This window comes from Heliangelus exortis, chromosome 28 (assembly GCF_036169615.1).
Source record: "Heliangelus exortis chromosome 28, bHelExo1.hap1, whole genome shotgun sequence".
NCBI lineage: Eukaryota > Metazoa > Chordata > Aves > Apodiformes > Trochilidae > Heliangelus > Heliangelus exortis.
This window is the reverse complement of record NC_092449.1, coordinates 2,049,933-2,075,040: the sequence shown is the minus strand read 5'-3', so window position 1 is coordinate 2,075,040 and position 25,108 is coordinate 2,049,933. Positions and strand designations below refer to the sequence as shown.

Sequence of the window (25,108 nt, the reverse complement as noted above, 5' to 3'; positions counted from 1 at the left end):
ATTAGAACCTCCTCCTCCTCCTCCTCTTCACCCTCAACCCCATGAACTGACCAGAGGGACCCAGCAGAGGTGCAGTTGTGCTCTTTAGTGAGGCTGACGTGATGAACAGAACACCAGAAACAAAAAAGTCCCCCCTGCAAAGCTGTGGATAGATAAATATTAAACACTGGCAATAAACTTGCCCACCTCCCCCCCCTCCTTGCAACCAGCCTCCAGAACCTGCCTGCTGATGCCCCACACATCCATCCTGACCACAAGGAGCCACGTGTAAAGTCCTGGTTGTATCTGGTGGCCTCAAAAACACCTCCAGGATCTTCTAAGCCACAATGGGAGGTCAGCAGGTGGGAACTAGACCTGTCACACCTCCAACAACCACCTCTGCCCAACCCTGGAGAACACCCAGCACCCAAACCAACCTCCTCCAGCCACGAGTTTAAAAAAAGGAGGCGACAGCAGCTGCTTGTGTCTCAGACCATCTGCATTGGAACCCCCAGGACACCCTTACAGTGCTACACAACACAGCAAAGCGTAAGGCTGAGACCTCAGACTCCCCCCAGTTCAGTAGAGGGAACCCCCAAAAGTTCTTCTAAAAAGGGATCAACCCAGCCTCCTCCTCCTCCTCCTCCTCTCCCCAGGGTCCATCGTAGGGCAGACTGGTGCAAGTTGGGAGGTGGTGGTGCTGAAGAAGAGGTACAGGAAGTCACTGGATGTGGTTCTGCTCAGAGAACCTGCTCAGTGCTTGAGGAGGAAATGTCCAACAACCTCCAGGCAGCGTAGGGGTTGAGCTCATCCTGGTCCCTGCAGAGGGCCCACACGTACAGCATCCGCAGAACCTTATCCTGCAAGGAAAACCCTGGTGTGAAAACCTCTGTGAAGGGCAAAACCCTCCCAGCTCCTGCCTCCTGGGGACCTGGACCTGCTCCACGCTGCCCCAAGAAACTGCTCTTGGGATTTTGCTCTCTGCTTTCAAGCCCAAAGGTCCTGAAGCAACATCATAAAATAGTTTGGGCTGGAAGAAACTTTAAAGATCACCAAGATCCAACCCCCCCTGCATGAGCAGGGACACCTCCCACCAGCCCAGGGTGCACAAGGATTCATCCAACCTGGGGCCTTCAACACTTCCAGGGATGGGGCATCAACAACTTCCCTAAGAAACCAATTCCAGGGTTTTACTACCCTCATGGGGAAGATTTTTTTTCCTCCATCAGCAACAACAGCTCCAGCAACATCTGCTGAAAGGGGCTGGAAATTTATCAGAGTCAGGAACAGATAAAACTTTGGATCTCCCAAAACAGAATTAGGGTTTTTAAATATCCTGGGCTGACACACATTAACTTGCACCACTGCCAGGTTTTATAGTATCTAATCTAATTTTTAAGTATAAATTTCTGGTTTCCTGGTTTGGCCACCAGGCTCAACTGTTCTCTGGAACCTTCCCTCCAGCTTAGGCTCTCCTGGGGGGTTTAACTCTGCCTCTCTCACATCAGCCTGTGAGTCCCCTCCCCTCAAATTAATCAGAAATTATCATCACCACATCTGAGGAGAGACAAAGAGTTAAAAAACCCAACACTGATCAATGAAAATAAGATCATCCCAAGTCCAGCCACAGGCACACATTAATTCCACAAGCTGAAATCAAAGCACCCCTGAGATCTGCCAGCCTAGGTGAGGAGAAGGCCAGCAGTTTTGTTTGTAGGAAGTGAAGAAGGACACAAACCTCAGCCCAACCTGAAGCCATCACTCCTGCTCTTCCAAAAACAACTCCCTCAAGAGTCACTGCAGAACCTGGGACAAAGGCTCTGACTCTGCCAGGAAGGTGACTCTGCCCACCAGAGCCAAGGCTGCCCAAACCTGGCTTGGGGTCACAGATCCAGTCTGCAACCCAAAGGTTACTTGGATTTGATCATTTCAGCTCAGAGAAGCAAGGACTTCCTCAGACAAGAAGGATCACTGAGGGATCAGGCTGGGCCTTGGCTCAGCTCCCAGCTGTGCACTTAAACTACTACAATTTTTGATAGAATGTGTGAATCTTTCTGGGTTATAATTTAGGCACATAAATGGGAGGGGGGAGACTGTCTGTAAGAGACCAGTCATGAGAAAACTAAATGTTTGAGAAATCCCACATATCATAAGGCTCTTTTCTTCCTTGTTCAGTGTTTCTGAAAGTCTAACTTGCCTCAGCTCTGCTTGGAGGTGTTAAAAATGACCAAATCCTTGTGTTGTGCAGATGTCTGGGGTATGTCAGGAGGAAATACAGGGGACAAGAGAAGAAAAACAACACAACTTCTGCCTGCTCAGGACAGTGATGCTACCAATCTCCAAAAAGCATGGGGAGAGACTGGAGAGGGTTCAGAGGAGAGCCATGAGGATGATCAGAGCACTGGAGCACCTGCCATATGAGGAGAAGCTGAGAAAACTGGGTTTGTTCAGCCTTGAGAAAACTCAGGGGAGAACTTATCACCATGTTCCAGGACTTCAGGGGGGGTACAAAGAAGTTGGAGACTCCCTGGGTACAAGGAGCCCCCTGGACAAGCCAAGGGGCAATGGGCACAAGTTGCTCCTGGGGAGATTCAGATTGGACACAAGAGGAAAATTTTTCCCCATGAGGTCAGTCAGACCTTGGAATGGTCTCCCAGGGGAAGGGATGGATTCCCCCACTTAGGGAAGTTTTAAGTCTCAGCTCAGTGAGGTGCTGGGACATCTCACATCAAGTATAATATTAGAAGGGTTGGAGCAGATGATCCTTGAGGTCCCTTCCCACCTGACTTTCCATGATTCTGTGACTGAAATCTTTCCTGAGTATAAAACCCAAAGAGTAATCTTAAGGTGAAGCAGGTAACACTGCCAGCAGAACCTTAATTTGTCTGATTTTTTATGATTCCTGATTTTCACAAAAAGCAATTTGATCCTATGAAGCTCTGCTACATCTGGCAAACTTTATGTTCTTGTAGGTAACATTTCTGAAGGGATAAAGAGCAGAGAAGTGTGGAGCTGCTGGAGATCCCACAGCATGAGGCACTGAACAAGCAGCACAGCTCTCCTCCTGGAAACCAGGCGTGATGAAACATCAAAATTAGGTGTTTCTGAAGCAAAGAGGCTTCCAGCTTCCTGATCTGCTGCTTTTATTAATAAGGTACATCTTAATCCTTGATGTACAGTGCATGTTGCTGCATACATTCAGTCAAAGTGGGACAGCAACCAGCTGTGGGCTCCCAAAGGCAGGTTTCTACCACAGATCTGACCATTAATCTTGTGCCTGCTAGGACAAACAACACCCTGACAAACAACAGCCCTTCAGGCCCTAATTGTAAAAAGATTCATAGAATGGTTTGGGTTGGAGGGGACCTTAAAGATCATTAATTCCAACCCCCCTGCACTGAGGGTTCCCTGCACAGGCTCCTGTGCCCAGCTGGGTGGATTTTGTGGTGCTCCTTTCCCTTTGGTCAACACCCTGCAGGAACAGCTCAGCAGTTACCACCAAATCATAGTTACCAGCCAGCCTGTAGCTGACAGTTGATTAAAGCTGAAGTTTTGTTTCTAATGGAGAATTTTAATGCCTCTCCCTGAGTTATTGCTGCTCCTGAGCAATCAGACAGCAAACAGGCTTTGATATCCTGTTCAATAATTATCACATCAATATCTATCTTCTAGAAATGCAGTCATTTAGGCTAAGAAATCACTTTATCAGCTCTTCCCCCCCCCTGCAGTCGATGTGACAGGTTGTAAATCAGCCCAGATGGGCTTCATCATGAAAAGGAGTCTCTTTTTTTGTAAGCTTACAGTCTGGAGTGAAGTGAATGCATGTATTAATTTTAATGGAAGCCTGCTAGTAACTACCAGCTCCTGGCATCTCACAGTGTCCCCTCCATTATATATCATTAAGGTACTTAAATCCTGCACAGACATGAGGCAAGGCAGAGCAGACAGGCTGGGCTCAGAGCTAAAGCCCAGCAAAGGAGAATCCACAGGGATGCCAGAGCTGTGCTGCAGGGCAGCTGCTCCACAAACTTCCCTCTCTCAAGAGCTTCCCACCAGAAGCCTGAACCATTTATTACAACTGGATCTGGGAGAGTTTCATGGAAGTAAAAGCTTGCAGTAGCATAAGAGAGTTTGTATTAGTGCAGCAAGGCAACAGCCAAAACCATGAACTGGGTGATTTAATGACTTCACTCCAGCTCCCAAACATCTGTGCTCTTGCCCAGATGAAAGGGAAAGGGAGGGGAAAAAAAAAAAAAGAACAGGATGAGGTGGAAGCTGTGTGATGGAACTTTAATCTGCATCAGGGTGGTTCAGGTCTGCTCCAGAGGGTGATAACTGCAGGCAGGGAGCATTCTGGCCAGGCACAGCAGCAACTGGGCTGTCTCCAGCTCCTCTCCTTGCTGTAAACTTAAAATATCCCTTTTCCTCTCCTTTCTAGATGTTTACAGTCTCTCTTCCTATATGATTATTCTCTATTAATGGCTCTGCTCCAGGCACACCCAGGGGAATCCCTAACAACTGAGGGGCTCAGCAGGGAATGCCAGGAAAATGTGTCACTTACCGGGTCACCTTCCACCACCTCCCCATGCTGGTTCTTAATCACCATCACCACCTGAGCCTGGAAAGTGATGATTAATACTGGTCCCTGCTCCATCATCTTCCCCATAGCCAGCTGCAAGGGAAAAAAGAGAAAATCTCTGCAGATTCATGGAAAAATCTCCAGTATTTAACACAGCTGCTCTGGCTGGGCACAGCTAACAACCCCACCTTCTCCCCAAGCTGAAGGGAGTTGGGTTTTTTTTCTGCTTCTACCTGTTAAAACAGATGCTGTGGGGTTTATTGCACATCATTTCCCCCAAAACAGTCCCTGTACTTCAAAAGCTTTCCCAAATTGTTCTGAGAGTTCTCATATTTTTACCAAGTCTACCTATCTGGGAAACACAAACAGTTCCATTGTTTCCAAATAGATATCAATAACCCTGCTCTTAAAAAAAAGGCCATTTTCTGAGCAAAATACATCAACTGAAGGTTTTTTCTCTTGCTATTAAATGATGTAAAGGTGTACTGAAGTAGATAAAAAAAGATAAAGAGCAGAAAATCTTGCAGGTCAGACCCTCCTGTTTGACAGGACTCCTTTCTCTAGTCTAAGATCACTCCATTAAATATTTGAAGAAATAAAGAACTGAAATGCAAAGAGGGATGGAAAAATTAGAAGTTTGCCAAAACTGTACTCTTAATTTTAAAAAACAACAAAAGCCAATCCTCTTTCTGCCTCTGTTCTGCTACTGAGTAACACCTTGCTTTTGAGTAACTCTGGAGCTGCTACCCAAAGAGGTAATGACACTGTCTCAGATTTATGGTAGTGTGATGACATTCTTTTATTTGAGAGATATTGTTACTAAAACATTGCATTTTATCACATAATAAAGAATGCACTGCAGGAGACAGTTAGAGGACTGTGCCACAATTCACAAAGGTGCATGTATATCTTTTTTTATTTTATTTACTCTCCCCTGAGCACTCCTGCACTGCTCCTTTTCTTACTCGGAGGGCATCAGCTCCCCAGCTCTGCAGTGCCAGGCACAAAACCTGCCCCCAAGTCTCTCAAACCAGACCCCCCCAAGCTCCACTTGGTCCTAAAAGACAAATTTCCATGACATGAATTGATGTGACTTCAAATAACTGCTGAGAATTTGACACCAATGTGGGTTTCCAGGAGGAGGAGAATGGCCCCATCACAGATGGAACTGTGGCCCTCAGAGGGGACACCAAGACATTCCCACTTATATTGCTTTGATTTTTAGTACTGTGATCACCCAGATCCTCTGTAATCAAGAGGTTATTTCAAGCAAATTCTGAAACTCCATTTCAGATCACACACTTAAAACTACACCCAGGCAGCCCAAAAAATAACCCTATGAAAAAGCAGAAGACTCCAAACCCCACCAAATTTAAAGGCAAGGGATGTCTGGTGAGGGGGAGAGTGCTCAGGCAGGTGCCTGGAACATGAGTTCAGATGCTTCTGTTCAAAAGCCCTGATTTTAATCTTAATGCTGCCAACTTTGCAGCATGTAAAATCCCTTCAATCTTCTAAAAGGCTTGTGGGTTATGTTTGGATTTTTTTCCCTACTCACTCAACTGGTTTTCTGGATGAGATCACTCAGCATCCTCCCATAAATCTCCCCTAGGGAACTGCATTTTTAAAAATTTCAACACACAACAGCCTTTTCTCTCCCCTTCTGGCAGTAGAGCCCAGAACAAGAACTGTACCTGATGCTGTTCCACATCAATCATTGTCCAGCTAAGGTGTAATTTTCTGGAGAGATTTCATGTGAAAATACAAACATCTAAACCCAGTAAGCAACCAAATATCTTTCCATGCCCAGTCCATTAGCATCTCCAGAGGAAATGTTAATTAGCATAAAATGAAATCAAGGCTCCTAGACCCCAGTTTCCAGCTACCAACACTGCTCCTAAGGAGGCTACAGCTCCTCTCACAGTCCCCTCCCCCCTCCTCATCAAAAACCATCCCCAAGGGCACCAAAGTTCCTCCAGCAGCCATTCCTGCATGGCACAACCTTGAGTCACAGAGTAACTTCCACCAGAGAAGGTTTAGACTGGGAATTAAGAACAATTTCTTCACTGAAAGGGTTGTCAGGGCCTGGCCCAGGCTGCCCAGGGCAGGGCTGGAGTCCCCATCATCCCTGGAGGGGTTTCAGAGCCCTGGAGATGTGGGGATGAGGGACATGGGGTGGGGGTGGCCTGGGCAGGGATGGGGGAAGGGTTGGACCTGATGATCTGAAAGGGCTTTTCCAACCAAAACAATTCTGTGATTCTCTCATCCAGAGTAAACCCCAAAAAGCTCTTCAGAACAGCTCTGGGGCAGTGCTATAAGGTGAGGGTGCTGAGCCCCAGGTTGCCCAGAGAAGCTGTGGCTGCCCCATCCCTGGCAGTGTTGAAGGCCCCAGGTTGGATGGGGCTTGGAGCACCCTGGGCTGGTGGGAGGTGTCCCTGCCCATGGCAGGGGTGGCACTGGATCAGCTTTAGGGTCCCTTCACACTCAAACCAGTCTGAGATTTTGTGACTGTTCCTCTGCTGGCAGGAAGAGAAAATACCAGAGCAGCACGAGGCAACAAACTAGTAGTTAGAGCAAAGAAGAAAACCCCTCCTCAGGTCATGAGTCTCTAATTCCTCTAATTCTAATTTCCCAAGGTGAAATACAGAAGAGGACACTCACATCAATGTTGTCAATGTCAAGGATGCTGGAGTGGAACTGGAGCCCCATGGCTTTGGCTTGCTGGATTGGATGAGCAAGCTGACTGTAAGTCTAAATGAAGCAACAAACTTGTGTTACATGTTTGAATTTGTTCTGTCAAAAAGAACAAAGGATTTGCTGCTTAGAGAGAGCCAGCAAACAAAATGCTAAAAGAAGAAGTCAGAATATTTGTGGGAAAAAAAAACAACAAAACAACAACAAAACAAAACAACAAAAACCTGAACACAGATGTCTTGTGAGGTATCCAACACCTCCATCAAATTACCTGGGCTTCACATATCCAGATATCCCACCTCCCCTGGTCAGAAGAGCAGCTCCATCCCTCACAAGAGGACATCCATGGAGTGCACCTGATGGCCAAGGCACTCCTGACTCTGATTTCCCAGCAGACAAGAAGAAACCATCTGGGAAGCAAGCCAGCCCCAGCCAGCCCTGGATGCAGAGCAGCTCCTGGCTCCTCTCAGCTACAGGCACACATGCTCCATTTTTTAGGCACTGGTGTGGGGGATTGTGCACTGCTGCTTCATCCCCACATTCTTGGCAGGTACCAAGCAGACAGGAGGCAGCCCCAACCTCCTCCCCCACACCACCAACCATCTTCTAACCTTTGCCACAAGCACCTAAATGCAAACATCCTGCCCAGCTTCCTGCCAAAGTCCCTGAAGTGAAGCTGGCTCCTGAGGAAAGTGTCTCTAAAGGCCATGGGCTGGCAGCAGCCTGCAGCTCTGCTCCTCTCACTGAAATAACTTTTTTTTTTGCTTTAGTGGTTTGGATCACACACTTAACACTTGCAGGATGATCCCATTCCACAGCCTTGATGTTCTGGTTGGCATTAACAGGGCTCTCCTTTCTCCCCTTGGCTTATTTCAGAGATTATTCTTGACTTTTAAGCTTAATTTATAACTCCAACTAGCTTAGAAGGGTTGGCTTCTTGCTTTAGAAACTGCAGTGTATCTGCAACTTCCCTCCAGAGTTTTGAGAGGAATTCTCTGCTGCCTCTTCCAAGATGACTTGAACCAATAAAGAACTTTCTTTATTTTCAGCCTGTTTTAAATCTTTCTTTCTCTCATACACTGCAATGTAGTTACAAAGCTTTTAACCACAAAAAATTAAACCCCACAAACAGCCTCTCCCAGCACATGCATTCCCAGCCCTCTTGGTGGTGGCAAGTGAGGAGAACATTCATGTGAAGCAATTAAAATTATTTAGAAAGAGAACAACTATGGCTCTGAGCTGCCTTCAGTACAATTAATTTTGGAGGTCAGAACAAATGTCCACCTGTGAATCTGACTTCATGAAGTTAACTGGACAATAATGCAATAATCCAATGGTATCCAATTCATCTTCACTGTTTCAAGAAATGAATTCACTATTAAAAATCTCTCCCAGTACAAAAGCAAACCCAGTTTTTGTGCAACAAAAAGAAATTCAGTGTTCTGCAGGCTGCAATTCCAGGAAACCTCCAGCCTGCCAGGATTGTTTTCTGGGATATTGCAGTGGAGCTGTGTTTGTGTAGTAACTCCAGGGACAACCTGAACACCTTTTTGGGTATCTCTGCACCTTCCCACTCTGGATCTGGGACACAGGCTCTGCTAAGGCCCATCCAGACTGTTCCACAAGCTCAGCAAGTTGACTTCACTGCCTCAGGGGTTTATGGCATGAAGATGTGAGACAGTGAAGCAGGGAAGCAACATCATAACTCAAAAGTTAGACAGCTTGCAAGCAAAGAAAGCACAAAACACCTGCTGCCAAGGGAAAACCACAGCCTTTGCAGACAGTTTTTAGGAGCTCTACTTACTGCTTCATAGCACCAATCTTTGAGGATATCAAGCTCTCCAGACATCATAGCCTAAAAAAGAAAAAGCAAATAAAATGGGAACATTTTAAAATGCACCCTGTATCAGAGAGCTGAAATTATCAGCACTGCCTGCAGCAAAACTACTTGAAATCTTCCATCTTGTGAAACCCTGAAGAACAGGAGGTTCTAAGATCTCCTGAGTTCAAGAGCTTCCCTAACCACACAGACTGAGTCAGATGTACATAATAATAATTAAAATAAAAATCTATCTTAAACCTTCCTGTCCAAACTGTCAGCAGAACACACACTACCCAGAAGCCGTGGGAAGTGGGATCTCACAGAACCAGGAGTACAAACCAGGAGATCCAGAATTTTCAGGTCTGTGAAAAATTCAAGGCACAGAATGAACTGAAGAATCAGGCTGCAACTAGTGACAAGGTTTATCTTTAAAACACAGTGTAAAAACCACCTGGAATTGCTAACATGACAGATGCTGAGAACAGAGCAGGGTTGGAAATAAAGTTAGTTAGGCATGGCAGGGTGTTTTTCAGTATAATGCCCATAGATCTTTATATCTGATGCCAGCTGGCTGCCTCAGCTTTGATAAAACCTCTCCTTTGAAAACTTCATTCTCTGAGTCAAGAGGCCATTTTTTGAGCTTGCTTCAGTGACATGGTGCTGTCAGGGAAGGCAGATTCCCCATCACAGGTCTGTCTCATTTCACAGTCCCAATCACATGGCTGATGCACAACTTGGTCACTACAAAACCCAATGACACATCAGGGTGGGTGGCTCTGTAAGCATTAAATTCTTGTTTATTCACCCAGTAATGCTCCCTCAAGACCTGGGGATCATGAACATTTCCACCTGTGTACAAGCCCAGATTGATCTGAGAGATGATCACTCCCTGCACTCTTTTGTAGGATGAGAAAATACCAATTTGCTCACCCTCAGTGTTTGTTTCTCACTCCAAGCTTTGGTTTTCCCATCTCAGAAAAATCTCTCCCAACAATTTCTGCTGTCCATCTCCCAATCCCCTACCTGCACTCCCTTTTTTCTGATGTACTGTTACAGTGAGAGGAGCTACACCCATTTATGCTGGAGGTCACATCCCTCACCAGTGCTATCCTCTGAGTGGTTTTATCCTTTTGTCTTTAAAAACACAAAGTCCCACGTATTTCCTTGACTAGTGCCTGAAATATTTGTGCTGAACCATTTGTCATGCTCTGGTTTTCTTCCCAAGCAGTTACAGATCATTTAGAATCCAGTAGTACATAGTACATTCCTTCCCTTATCAATATTTGATATCATCATTGCCCAGTGCTGTTCCTTCACCCACTGTGTTTTGATCCCTCTGATGCTCAGATCTTCCCATGGGAGAAGAGGCTTAGTTGTTTTCAAGGCCAGAAAATAGTTCTAGTCAACTAAATTATAAAATATGGCTTTAAACTCAATTGTTAGATGGGATCCAGCTTCCTTTTCCCAAGGTTATCTCATGTTCTGTCTTGCTTGAGAAGCAAATCCTGTACCCAGCTTTTCACTTCAGCGTTTGAAAGAAAAAAACCTCTTCCTTGATAAGGTGAAAGAAAAATAATAAAAGAGCATCTAACTCCACCCCCACCTTACCTCCAAGACATTGGGGATGATATCACGCTCACACTGCTTCAAAAAACGATCTTTGTCAAAGGTTGGATCCACTCTGAGAATCTCTGTCAAAACTTCAGACATTTCTGTCTTTGAGAACAATCCACCTAATAAAACAAATCAGTGAGAGGGTGGCACGACAACCATTGCCAAGAAACAAGAGAAAGACCTTTGGTTATTGCTGGAGGGAAGGAAAGAGTCACCTGGGCCCAGCTGCAGACTTTGGGCCAGGGGATTTGATACAAGCACTTGGCACCATTTCTCACCCAGCAGCTACACTGCACAACACTGGGTAATGAGCCATGCAAAATATCCTCAAGCTCCAGAATCTGTCCCCAAGGTTGGTTACAGAGGGAGCCCAACAGCACTGCCAGGCACCAGGAGCAAAGCTAAAGCTGTGCCCCCCCCCCAGCACTGATGAAACATTACCTATTAAGTCAGTGACTTTGTCTGTGACAGCTCTGGAAGCTCGAATGAAGGCATTGTCACTTTCATCATACTTCATTTTCATTTCAAAGAACCCTGAAAGGAGAGGAGATGTGTGAGCAAGCAGTGTCCTTCCACCCCACTCCTCAATTAGGAAACAACATGCAATGGCTGGCAGATCAAACCTGCTCTGTTCCCACCCAACTCTCTTTCTTGCTTAACAAGTTTCAACAGTTACTTTGCTCCTTGTCTCCCTGCAATGCTCTCTGCTATCAATAACTGTCCCAAGGAGAAGCTGTCAGCCCATGGATCAGACAGGGGCATCTGGGCTGGGTTAGGAACTGTCTGGAGGGCCCAGAGAGTGGTGCTGAATGGAGCTGCATCAAAATGGCGGCCGTGGTGTCCCCCAGGGATCAGTGTTGGGCCCAGTGCTGTTTAATATCTTTAGTGAGGATTTAGATGAGGGGATTGAGTCCATCATCAGCAAATTCACAGATGACACCAAGCTGGGGGGAGTGTGGATCAGCTGGAAGGCAGGAGGGCTCTGCAGAGGGACCTGGACAGACTGGAGAGTTGGGCTGATCCCAAGGGGATGAGGTTCAACACAACAACCCCATGGGGAGCTCCAGGCTGGGCACAGAGTGGCAGAAAGGGAGCTGGGAGTCTGGATTGCCAGGAAGCTGAAGAGGAGGCAGCAGTGTGCCCAGGTGGCCAAGAAGGCCAATGGCATCCTGGGCTGGCTCAGGAACAGCGTGGCCAGCAGGTCCAGGGAAGGGATTCTGCCCCTGTGCTCAGCCCTGGGGAGGCCACAGCTTGAGTCCTGTGTCCAGTTCTGGGCCCCTCAGCTCAGGAAGGAGATTGAGGTGCTGGAGCAGGTCCAGAGAAGAGCAAGGAGGCTGGGAAGGGATCCAGCACAAGTCCTGTGAGGAAGGGCTGAGGGAGCTGGGGGTGTTGAGGCTGGAGAAGAGGAGGCTCAGGGGAGACCTCATCACTCTCTCCAACTCCCTGAAAGGAGGTTGGAGCCAGGGGGGGGTTGGGCTCTTTTCCCAGGCAACTCTCAGCAAGACAAGAGGGCACAAGAGGTCTCAAGTTGTGCCAGGGGAGGTTTAGGTTGGACATGAGAAAGAATTTCTTTCTGGAGAGGGTGCTCAGCCATTGGAATGGGCTGCCCAGGGAAGGGGTGGATTCTCCATCCCTGGAGATATTTCCAAAGAGCCTGGATGTGGCACTCAGTGCCATGGGCTGGGAACCACGGGGGGAGTGGAGCAAGGGTTGGACTTGGTGAGCTCTGAGGTCCCTTCCAACCCAGCTGATTGATTCTATGATTTTGTGATTCAATGCAGATTTCCAGACAGAAAATGCTCTAGGCTTGTTTACCTTAACTTGTTACCTGTAAAAACCTGCTCAGACCCCTCGAGTCACCCCCCATACCAGAAGTAGGAGGATGTGAAACAAACACCAGGGTTTAACTGGGGGAGGATCAAGAGTAGACCTTGAACCTTGATGATTTTTTTAACAAAATAGCAAGACATCAGTAAGGATGCAGGTTTTAAGCAGCAATATGTATTTCTCAACCTTGGTAAGAGCAAGCCCAACATGTCACAGAGCTATAGAAGTCCTTGATGGGGAAAGAGAACTTAAAAAAAAAAAAATCTCAAAGACAGAAAGGGCAGGAGATGAAGAAAAAAAAAAAAAAAGAAAAAAACCAAACAAACCATTTAACCAAGGAAGCATTGTTGTAACAAAATAAAGGTTCAACCAACCCATTATCTGTCTCTGGACATCATCAAATGGACCAGAACTGCAAAGGATAGCTGCAGGATAATGGGCCCTGCAGGGAAGCATCTTCCCACCACATCAATCAATGACTGGAATCCTGCCCTGAAGCTTAAGGTCCTTCCAAAAAACAGAGTGTTCCTGGTACAGGTGGCACAGAAAGGGAGAGCACCCACCAGCTGTGGTGCAGCCATATCTGCAGTGTGGTTGAACTGCAAGAGCAGAGTCTTGGAAAGAGGAATAAAATCTAGAAAAGGCACCAAGCTGTGCAGCTGGCACACGTGTAGGGGATGCAACATGTAGGGACTCTGAGGAGCATCTCCTTGGGAAGGTTAAGAAGGGGATGGAAAACCCACCCCTGGATCCCTCCCAAGGAGCTCTGCTTCAAAAGCAGCAACACAAACCAAAGCTAATTAGATGCTGCACTCCTACACCATCTTCCTTCCTTTAACAAACTCCACAAACTGTAAGAAACTTTAACTGCAGTACAGCAGCAGCAATGAGCTTGATTTGTTGAAGGATTCTACTCTACCTTCTTTACATCTTTCATAAACATCAAATGTCCAGATAACTATCAAAAGTTATTGCCTACTGCAGTACAGACAGTCAGGATTTTTAGGTTTGGTAATAAAACCAGAAAGGAGACAAAGTCCCACACATTCCAGAGCTCTAAGCAGATGACAACAACAACCAGCTCACTTAAGATTTTTTTTTTCTTCTCCTTCTTATAAGCTCAAGGTCAGGGAGAAGAGATCTGCCTGCCCTGGTGACATGCATGCCTGGCCTCTTCCCAGGGCCAGAGTTGGGCTGACTAGGAAAAAATAGGAAAAAGAGCAGAATCCAGTTCTTTTAAGCAACAGGGAACGTGGGGTTTGGCACCTACAGGGAGCAGGGACTGCTGAAAACAATGCCTGGCTGGGGGAAGGGTCTGAACACAGATGGAGCAGCCTGGAAAAGCTTCAGTGTTGTCAACTACGCCCACACTTCCCATTCCCACCACGTCAGGCAGCAGCTACAACAACAACAACAACAACAAAAGGGCTGTGATTCCCAGTATGTTGTGGCTAGTTGCACAGATGGCATCAGATCCAACCCAGCAAGAAGGAGAGCAGGGAAAATAACTTACTATTGAAGACCACGTTGTTGTCCTTGAAATCTTTCCACTGCTGGTACCATTTGGAGTCTTTATGCAGCACTACACCCATGGCCTCCCTAGAAAGAGCAGAAGACACCTGTCTGAGCAAGTAACTTACAACCCAATGAGAAGAAACAGGAGGAGGAGTATGGCTGCAGCATGCAGGTTCTCTAAGGCTGATGCAGCTGCCTGAGCAGCACAAGGCAGGAGAGAGAGCAAAGGAGCTCAGGATTGGCCCTGCCAAGCATAATTCCCCAGCAAGGTGTTAGACCTGAGCAAACCTGACCCATGTGCAAGTCAAAATGTCACAGCAGGACGTTATGTCCCCACTTCACAACATGAAGTGCCCAGTTCCAGTACCAGAAGATTCAGCTCCCATGAATTTCTGCTGGCAATTGGCTCTTGCACCTACCTGCCCTGCTAGGTCACACCTCACCCCACAGCCTGAGGGGCTTGGATTTTAACCAGCCCTGCCCTGTAGTTTCAAGGTTTAGAAATTAATTTTCTTATTTTTTTTTTTTTTTAAATCAAATGATACACAGAAATACTCCCCCTAAATTCCACCCAATACGTACTCATTAGCTTCAAATATTCGTTCCTCTTTAATCCTCTCTCCTGAGAATTCTGTTCTTTTTCGTAGGCGCTCCGGGCGTTTGTAAGGACCAGTCTGCCCTAAAACACTTTCATCTATTTCCTTCTTAACGGTTTCTACTCCCTGAAAGGAAAATATCCCCTATTAGATTGATTTACCATTCCCCATCCCTCTTCCCAGCAACTGAAAATCACTTCTGTTGAAGAAAAAAAGAGACAGGAGGTGATGCTCCTCTCCCTTCCTCACCAAATGCTTCTTTGCTGTTGTCTGCTTAAGAAGCTAGAATCATAGAATCATAGAATCATAGAATCATAGAATCATAGAATCATAGAATCCTAGAATCCTAGGGGTTGGAAGGGACCTCGAAAGATCATCTAGTCCAACCCCCCCTGCCAGAGCAGGGCCCCCTAGAGTACATCCCCTAGGAACGTGTCCAGGTGGGGTTTGAATGTCTCCAGTGAAGGAGACTCCACAACCCCCCTGGGCAGCCTGTTCCAGGGCTCCGTCACCCTTACAGTAAAAAAATTTTTTCTGATATTCAACTTGAACCTCCTGTGCTCCAATTTACACCCATTACCCCTTGTCCTATCACTGGTCACCACTGAGAAAAGCCTAACTCCATCTCCCTGACACTCACCCCTTACATATTTGGAAACATTGATGAGGTCACCCCTCAGTCTCCTTTTCTCCAAACTAAAGAGCCCCAGCTCCCTCAGCCTTTCCTCATAAGGGAGATGTTCCACTCCCTTAATCATCTCAGTAGCTCTGTGCTGGACTCTTTCAAGCACTTCCCTGTCCTTCTTGAACTGAGGGGCCCAGAACTGGACACAATACTCCAGGTGTGGCCTCACCAATGCAGAATAGAGGGGGAGGAGAACCTCTCTTGACCTACTAACCACCCCCTTTCTAATGCACCCCAGGATGCCATTGGCCTTCTTGGCCACAAGGGCACATTGCTGGCTCATGGGCATCTTCTTGTCTACCAGGACCCCCAGGTCTCTTTCACCTACACTGCTCTCCAGCAGCTCAGCCCCCAACCTATACTGGGACATCATGTTGTTCTTCCCCAAATGCAAAAGTCTAGGACAGCAAATGGATGGTTGTGCTGTCAACCTGAAGAAAAAAAAAACCCAATACAGTAAAAGCTATGGACACAGGCAAAGCTTGCAGCTGCTCTGGGGTAAAACCTCTGGAGGGTTCCAACTGGACTCAATCAAGGCAGAGGGAAGAGGGAAGCAGCTCCCAACAGCAGCCAGCAGCTGTGGGCAGAACAAGCCCCAAGTAAATGAAGAATGATTCCTAATATCCAAAAACAGGGGAAAAGGGGGACTTCAGGACACCAGCTGACTGCAAAGCCACCAAAAATGTCAATAAAATCCAGGCTCTAGGCCCAAAAGGAAGGATTGTTTTCCCCAAACCAAAAAGGAGCCTCACTTTTTATAGACTACTCCACACCTTCAGATAAGGAGACAGCTTCAAAGGAAACTGGGTTTTGGCAGAGGTGTGAAAAAAAATCACAGTAGTGCAGCTTGTGCTAAAGGAGAAAGAGAGAGATAGTCCTTCTTGGGTGAGGCTACATGAAAAAGGACTTGATCAGTCTGGACTGGTACATCTTGGCAGCAAACTGTAGCAGTTCAGACTCTGCCCAGAGGAAGCTGCATCCTCCCCCCACCATTGCTGGGAACTTTTGTTGTCCAATTCAACAGGGACTGGGATTAAAAGGCATTTTTAGTGTTTCTCCTCCATCTCAGCTTCTCTCCTTTTATTCCTGAGCTTTTGAGCAGTGACTATACTTTACAGGGTGCTTTCCTGTTACAACTAGGCACCAATGAGCAGGAAAGGGATTTTTTTTTATCCTGATCTAAACAACTTTTCCCAATTCATATTTTCATTTAGAATGTGGAAATGACATAGCCCAAAGTAATCATGTGGCTTTATAGGGGCTTTTATTTCTCAAGTTGATTTTATGCAGGAAATTTCTGGAGTCCAAGTGTCCAAAGTCAGTGTCTCTCCTTCCTGAAAAAAGCTACAATAGTGCTCAGGGCCTAGACAGAATCGATGCCAGAGATTTGATATGAAGCAGAAATAAGAATTTAAGTCACTTTAAACATCAAGGAGAAGCAAATTATAAGCTCCAAAGCTCAGTCTGTTCCTCCTGACTCTAAAAGACCACCTGAGGGACCAGAGAAGAGAATAAGACACAAGCCCCTGTGGATACCATCTACCTGAAGATTATACAAATAAACTATCTCCTAAATACTGAAGCAACAGGTTGCTCAAAATGAGACTGCTGCTACAGTTCCTGAGATAACACATTTGGTTTTCTGAAGATTGAGCATTTTAAATCCTACATATACACAAGAAAGTACAGCAAAGCTCCAAGAACTGCTCACAACCTGGAAGAGGTTTGTGAATCAGTGAAACCTGACAATGAATCAAAAGGCTGATCCATTTTGTCTGACTCAAAACCAAACCTTTAAGCCTCAAAAAATGAACTTTAACATCCTATAAAATCACTGCCTGCTCCTGAGGTCTGGCCTTGCAGCCTGCTTCATAGAACAAGCAGTTCTTAGATTAGGAGGCTGCTGGCATAAGGTAACAGGTTTCATGACAGAAAAAAAGAAGAAAAAAAAAGGTACATGGTGTGATCTGCAGCCTGGCTAGAAGTGCCCTCCAGCAGATGTTGTCTTACTAGAAACCAAGAACAGGGAACTGCCATGACTGATGCTCCTCCTGGTACCTCCTCACACCAAAGCTAAAGCCAAGGGTTTGGAGGAGGGAGGAGAAACCAGGTGAGGAGAACCCCTCTTTTTGGGCTCATTGCCAGTTGATTGGGAGACATCTGAACTTATGAGCACTTCTATTTTCCAGAAAAGGAGAGATTTAGGACACCAGTTTGTCCCCCAGGGTCTCACTGCCTACAGGAGACGTTTGCTACCCTCCTCCACAAGCAGAGCAACTGATTTCTCCAGTAATGAGTTTTAGAAGCAGCTCAGCACCTCAGGACTTACACTTTTCCAGGATTGCTGAGTGAATGCTAGGCCTGCAAATTACACCTCCTGAATTCATCAGCTCATCCCACTGGCTCACAAGGTCTTGCATGAAGAGGTTCTGCACTTCATTTGAGACTCAGCACGTAACTCCCATGTTAATGAGCTGTGTCCACAGTGCTGGGGCCTCCAGAGGCAGAGGATTTCTGTACCTGAGAAATAGCTTTGAAGGCTGCTGTCCTGCCTAATTTCTCCCCTCCTTTTGTCACTGACTCTGCCGACTGCTTCGCAGTTTTTGCTGCTTCTTCCACACCTTCCTTGATCTTGCGGCCGATATCGCTCTTGCTGACTTCATCCAGACTCTGCCACAAAACAAGAAAGAAAAGGTCACTGCAGGTGAAAAGGTATTGGGAATAACTCCTTTTTGTGGGTGCTTAGGATCTCCTAAAACACACACACACACACACACACACACACACACACACACACCAGACTGACCAAACCTGAACACACCAGTGTCACAGAGGGGTCTCACTGCAACATTGTGGCTTGGCCCTACAACACCCTTGTGAAGGACAATTTTGGCTACTCACAGGACCATAAACAACAGATGTAAAAATAATAATGTCTTTTTCTTGCCATCAAAGAGAAGGAGCAGTGATGCCAGAGCTAAAATACACCTTTGTTTGAAATCATCAGGTAGTTCTTAAGAGAAAATACAGGCTACCAGCACCAAATGCTTTGCCTTGTTTTGTTTTTTTTTTTGAGGGGATTTGGTTCATAAAGATGCTCACAGTACCCCCAGTAGCATGGAAAAGATATTGGTTATGTCCACAGCAGCAAAGAGCATCATGTCCAGCTCACAGCTGTACACACAGTTAAACCACAGCAATTTAGAGAGTGAAGGAGCACAGCAGGGAGCAGGGACCAGCTCAGTTTAAGCCCAGTTTTCTGCTGGCTGCTTCTCAAGAAGGATCCTGCACCTGGCTGTGAGTGTTGGGAACAATCCCACCAGCTTTGGTCTTAAACCATGGTCAAAAATGCCTGAGTTCACCCTGCTCTGAGCATGAAGTCTACATGCTTCAACTTACAGACAAAGCAGAGCCTCCCAAGATACCTCCCAGCTGTAATTTACTGCAGAACATCTCATGCTCCCTTGAAGAGGAAGAGCAGGAAGGTTTCAGTCAGGAAGAGCAGGAAGGTTTCAGTCAGGAGGAGCAGGAAGGTTTCAGTCAGGAGGAGCAGGAAGGTTTCAGTCAGGAGGAGCAGGAAGGTTTCAGTCAGGAAGAGCAGGAAGGTTTCAGTCAGGAGGAGCAGGAAGGTTTCAGTCAGGAGGAGCAGGAAGGTTTCAGTCAGGAGGAGCAGGAAGGTTTCAGTCAGGAGGAGCAGGAAGGTTTCAGTCAGGAAGAGCAGGAAGGTTTCAGTCAGGAGGAGCAGGAAGGTTTCAGTCACAGAATCACAGAATGTCAGGGTTGGAAGGAACTTCTGGAGATTACCCAGTCCAAACCCCCCTGCCAGGACAGGGTCATCCAGAGCAGGCTGCACAGGATGGCATCCAGGTAGGTTTGGAATATCTCCAGAGATGGAGACTCCACCACCTGTCTGGGAAGCCTATTCCTCCTCCTTTTTAGCTGGAAACATGAGTAGTCACTGTTGACTTAGTTACTCTAATCAGGAGGAAGGAAAACCAAGCCTGGGAGTAACCATAGGCAACAACAGCTTTTTTCCAGCTCTTCTCAGTGCCACCTCCTGGGGACTGAGAGGTCTGCAGCAGAGCTCAAAGTGAAAGCACACACAACACTTCAACACATCTGCTGCCTGGCCAAGAAATAAAAAGAAATGAGCACAAGCTGCAGTGCTTAATCCCAGACCAAAAAATCCCTTGGATTCAAAACCAAACCTGCACAAGACACAGCAATCTTTAAAGCCTGAGCCTAGAGGAGACAACACTTGTACTTGTGAGATGTGAACCATGCCTGTTGGTGTTCCCCAGCCACACAGTGCCCCAGGATCCTTGCCAGGATGCTAACTGGGAGCAGAGCACTTCAACTGCACCACCAGCACTTGTACTCCCAGCACTTGGAGCCCCTGATGCTGCAAGTCATCCCTCCACGTGCAGTGAGAAGCCTGAAACCACATCAGCAGCAAAAAGGGCCAGTGGGAAGAGCACCACACACCCTGCCCAGCAGCACACACAACCTCTGAGCAGACTGCCCCAGGTACAGGTTACCCCAGGAGCTGCCTTTTACCTCTTTAACTGTCCCGGTTATTTCTTCAAGTTTCTTTTTAATCACTTCTGAGGTCTTCACAGTTTCAGACTCAATGGTTTTCTGGGTGAAATAAAAAAAAAAATAAATGGTGTGGCACATAATTATGAGGGCAGAAAACACTCAGTAACAGCCCAGCACACAGCACACCCCATTAATGCTCTAATTGAGGGCAAAAAGATCTCCAGCTTTGGGACCACGCCCAGCTCAGGGGTTCATTTCTGCAAATAACACTGTTTAGAGACCATAAAAGAAGCATTTAAATCCTGCCAATGTTCAACTTAATGTCTTGTTATTTTATCTGCTTGTTACATGGGCAATGCAGTGAAGGGGCTGCTGGAAAGAGTCTCCACTAACAGTGAAAAAAAAAGCCACTCCGAGGCATCCATTTCCCAATCAGTGCTTCCAGCCAAGCAGAACCTCTCATAAAAAACAGCCAGGCTGAACTAAACAGCTCATCTGGAGGAAGACTCTGATTAACAGTCAGAAGAGTGAGAGATCAGTGGCTGGGCAGTGAAATCTCAAAGGAATTCAAGAGGAAAACTCACATATTTCCTCCTTGCTTCTCGAAGTGCATCTGATTCTTCCAGCTTCTTGGCTTCATCTCGAAATTTTTTAATGCTTTCTTTCATCTCCTTGTTTTTTGCTAATTCCTGTTTGATGTTCTCCACAAAACCTGATATGAAACCTTTTCTTCCTCCAGTAGAGTAGCATCTAGACTAAAGAAAACCATTACATGTTGTAGGATCCAAAGAGACATTCACCTCAAAAAAAAGCCAGAGATTTATTTAAGCAAAGCACTGGGTCACTTCTATCCTATGAAATGTGGTGGGAAACACAGAGCTACCTGGGAAAAAAAAAATTTCTAATGCCCTGTGAAGGATGTCTATACAACTATTAAAAAACCCTGCTTCTCCAGAGGAGTTTTAACTCCAAAAGCTTAAATGGCCTCAGGAGTTAAGGCTCATACAATGGGGCAGATGAAGTCCCCAGAGCACCACTCCTGAGCTCTGTCACTTGGGCTCAAAAATTTAAAAAGTGGGAAGTTTCACCCTAGAACAGGTGTTCTTTCCTCCATCTAGACTAAAGAAAACCATTACATGTTGTAGGATCCAAAGAGACATTAATCTCAAAAAGAAGTCAGAGTCAGGGAGATTTATTTAAGCAAAGCACTGGGTCACTTCTATCCTATGAAATGTGGTGGGAAACACAGAGCTACCTGGAAAAAAAAAGCATTTCTAATGCCCTGTGAGGTATGGCTATTAAAAAAACCCTGCTTTTCCAGAGGAATTTTATCTCCAAAAGCTTAAATGGCCTCAGGAGTTAAGGCTCATACAATGGGGCAGATGAAGTCCCCAGAGCACCACTCCTGAGCTCTGTCACTTGGGCTCAAAAATTTAAAAAGTGGGAAGTTTCACCCTAGAACAGGTGTTCTTTCCTCCATCTAGGCTAAAGAAAACCATTGCTTGTTGTAGGATCCAAAGAGACATTCATCTCAAAAAAAAGTCAGTCAGGGAGATTTATTTAAGCAAAGCACTGGGTCACTTCTATGGTCTGAAATGTGGTGGGAAACACAGAGCTACCTGGGAAAAAAAAGCATTTCTAATGCCCTGTGAGGTATGGCTATTAAAAAAACCCTGCTTTTCCAGAGGAATTTTATCTCCAAAGGCTCAAATGGCCTCAGGAGTTAAGGCTCATACAATGGGGCAGATGAAGTCCCCAGAGCACCACTCCTGAGCTCTGTCACTTGGGCTCAAAATTTTAAAAAGTGGGAAGTTTCACCCTAGAACAGGTGTTCTTTCCTCCATCTAGGCTAAAGAAAACCATTACATGTTGTAGGATCCAAAGAGACATTAATCTCAAAAAGAAGTCAGAGTCAGGGAGATTTATTTAAGCAAAGCACTGGGTCACTTCTATCCTATGAAATGTGGTGGGAAACACAGAGCTACCTGGAAAAAAAAAAAATTTCTAATGTCCTGTGAGGTATGGCTATTAAAAAAACCCTGCTTTTCCAGAGGAATTTTATCTCCAAAGGCTCAAATGGCCTCAGAAGTTAAGGCTCATACAATGGGGCAGATGAAGTCCCCAGAGCACCACTCCTGAGCTCTGTCACTTGGGCTCAAAATTTTAAAAAGTGGGAAGTTTCACCCTAGAACAGGTGTTTCTCAGATAACCCTTCACATCCAGCAGATCTAAACTCTAATGGGAAAGCACTTTTAGCCTGAAATGTAAAAATCCAGCTGTTAACCAACCTGCTGGCTCTCTGACCCAGGCCTGCCCAGTCCATACACTGTACCCCTGGGGACTGCAGGGACTGGGTATCTTCTGGATAAAAGCCACACTCCACTGATGAGACATTTCTGGAAGGGAAACACAGGATCAGGTCACTGCAAAACACAAGGTGGAGTCTGAAAGAGCCCAGGAAGCAAGGGAAGGACACTGAGAACAGATAACAACCACCTGTCTTCTGCAAACACATCCCAAGTGCTGCCAAGAGCCCCTGGTTTGGGAAGAGTCCCCTGTAAAAACTGCTCCACGTTTGAGCAGCAGGAATCCCACGGCCAGGTTTGTTTTGCTAACACAAAAATCAGAGCACAGGTAAACTCCATGCTGCCCCCAGCCAGCAACAAACACCTTTTGCCTCAGGGAACAGGGCAGAAAAGATCCAAAAGGTCACAGAAAGATCACTGAGGAATTCTGCACCTTGTGGAGATGAGAAGCTGCCACACAGCCAATCCATGACCCTACACTGAGAGCAGACTATGCACAACTCAGGGATTTTTCTCTTTTTTCCCTTAAACAGTCCCTCAGCACAGACCTGGCTCCTCTTTCTTCTGGGGAAAAAAAATCTATTCAGCCTCTCCTTGGTCTCAAGTCAGGCAAACCCAGCATCTTTCACCTCAAACCAACCTCCTGCTGTGGACATATTTGTGTTACCAAATCATCCAACCAAAGCTCTTTCTCTCCCAGACCATCTCTCAGAACTCCTCACCCTAAAAAAATAACAACTCCACAAACCAAAACTTACAGAAACCAAAGGGGGCTTTGCTAGTCCCATCTGAAAGCTGAGAAAATGTCTGTGTCCCCTCTCTCTTTATCAGGCTCTCAGATGATGAAAAGGTTTGGTGAAGGACTCTGGTCAGGTGGTGGCACTGCCAAGCTCCACAGCTAAACCCAGACTTTACCTCTAGGAAGAAATAATGGTGTAATCACCCTCCAGACCCCAAAGGTACAAGAACCCCTTGCTGTCTGCACTGCTGTTAACTCACATCTTAACCAATCCCTCCTCTTTGTTGCCTCTGTAGTTATAACTTGAGCTTCCCCCAGCTTCAAGACCCAAAATTTAAATTGAGGAAGGGACATTCCTCCCAGCCCAACTTCCACCCACCTCATGCCTCAGGCCAGGCTTTGAGGCAAGAAAAACCAAGTTAAGATATTAAATGCATAATTAAAGATCTTTATTAGCTGTAAGAGCAGCACTAAAAGTTGGGGCTGATGCCCCAAGGGCTCTTCCTGACCCCAAGGCACCTTTCTTCCACACTCCTGAGCAGAAAACACTTAACCCCACGAGAAGCTCAACCTCCTTCCAAGTGTGTCACGCCACGAAGTGGCTTTTAAAGCCAGAAGCACTCAGGTCACACAACTCTTCACCTGCTCAACACCGGGGGAAAAGTCGTGGTTAAAGCTTCACCTTTGCGGGAGGCCAGGGAGGGAGCAGCTCAGCACACAGACACCTCTGAGGAGAAACTCTGCAAGCTCCGAGCCCGAGAGGGGATGGAAGGAGTGGGGGGGGGGACGGAGCTGGAAGGAGCTGGGGGCTCCCTGGAAGGCGCTCCCTGGAAGGGGCTCCCTGGAAGGGGCTCCCTGGAAGGGGCTCCCTGGAAGGGGCTCCCTGGAAGGGGCTCCCTGGAAGGGCAGGGGCTGGAGGCTCCCTGGAAGGGCAGGGGCTGGAGGCTCCCTGGAAGGGCAGGGGCTGGAGGCTCCAGGGCTCACTGAGGTGGGGGAAGGATCCTGGGCCCGCTCCCCCCGGCACCCTGAGGGCAAAGCCACAGCCGGGCAGTGCTCCCCGCCCTGTCCCCACCGCTACACCCCCAGGGCCGGAGCTTCGGAAGGGCAGAACCCGCCGGGACCGGGACCGGGCCCAGCGCTCCCCCCGGTCTCCGGCCCGGCCGCTCCCTCTCACAGCATCCCCAGGGCCGCGTCTGACAGGGCGCCGGGACACAAGGCCGGGACGGGCCCGCCAACCCCCATCCCTCCCCGGTACCCCGGGCCAAGCAGCCGGCGGCTGCCATGGCCACGGCTGCTGCCCCCGCCGCTCCCCGCGCTCACCCGGCAGCCCCCGGCCCCCGCCGCCATCTTCCCAGCGCTGCCGTGACCTTCGCGCCCGCCTTGACGTCATTGCCGCGCGCCGCCCGCAGCCACGTGGCCGGGACCGGCACCGGGATCCGGAACGGGACCGAAACCGGGGGGGTGCGGGTTCGGAGCACAAGGAGCAGCGAGAGATCGGGACATCCCGGGGAACGAAGACCCGGCGGCAGCTCGGAACATCCCGGGAGACGAAGCCCGGGCTTGAGCGGGGTTGGAGTGAGAAGCGAAACTCGGCAGAGCCGCGGGTTCTGGTGGTTCGGTTCGTGGATCGTGGAATGGTTTGGGTGGGAAGGGACCTTAAAGCTCATCCAGTGCCACCCCTTGTCACCTCCCCCAGCCCAGGGTGCTCCAAGCCCCATCCAACCTGGGGCCTTCAACCTCTCCAGGGATGGGGCAGCCACAGCTTCTCTGGGCAACCTGGGCCAGGGGCTCAGCACCCTCACACCAAAGAATTTCTTCCTTAATGTCCAACATTTTTGGTTTTTTTTTACACAGCCCTGCCTGGGGACGTGGAGGTCAAAGGCAGGAAGGTTCCTGCAGGCAATGTACCTGATGTTCTCAGGTGGCACAGGGTGGAACTTAGCTGGTTTTATATAAAAATGGTGGGAAACGTCTTCCTTGGGGTGTTTCTGTGCTTATTTGTGGGGCCTTGCTGGAGGTGACAGCAGCTCCAAGCCTGAGCTGAACAATTCCCTGGAATTTCCATGCCTGCACTTCCAGGTTCAGTGGAGATGGACCCTGGAGCTGGCAGTTCTGGGGCCATGTTCATAGAACCATCGTTTGGTTTGGGTGTGGAGGGACCTTAAAGCTCATTCCCAATCTCATTCCCATCCTGTGCCATGTTCAGGGACACCTCC

The 25,108-nt window shown here is 47.4% G+C and overlaps 1 protein-coding gene across 2 annotated transcripts; it reads right to left on the bottom strand.

Annotated features, from left to right (window-relative positions):
• Positions 1–460: 460 nt before the first annotated feature.
• Positions 461–24,278, bottom strand: TIMM44 (translocase of inner mitochondrial membrane 44). Of its 2 annotated transcripts, XM_071727730.1 has the most exons (13): positions 24,213–24,278; positions 22,136–22,243; positions 20,432–20,602; positions 19,866–19,946; positions 17,829–17,978; positions 14,610–14,749; positions 14,026–14,111; positions 11,127–11,219; positions 10,680–10,804; positions 9,054–9,104; positions 7,217–7,306; positions 4,541–4,651; positions 461–839 (listed from the first exon to the last, which is right to left on the bottom strand). In XM_071727730.1, the coding sequence occupies exons 1-13, from the start codon at positions 24,237–24,239 to the stop codon at positions 720–722; spliced, it is 1,353 nt and encodes a 450-aa protein (XP_071583831.1). In that variant the 5' UTR covers positions 24,240–24,278; the 3' UTR covers positions 461–719. The 2 variants fall into 2 exon arrangements, with proteins under 2 accessions (XP_071583831.1, XP_071583832.1); XM_071727731.1 differs by lacking the exon at positions 7,217–7,306 and having other exon boundaries at positions 580–839.
• Between the last annotated feature and the right edge of the window lie 830 nt (positions 24,279–25,108).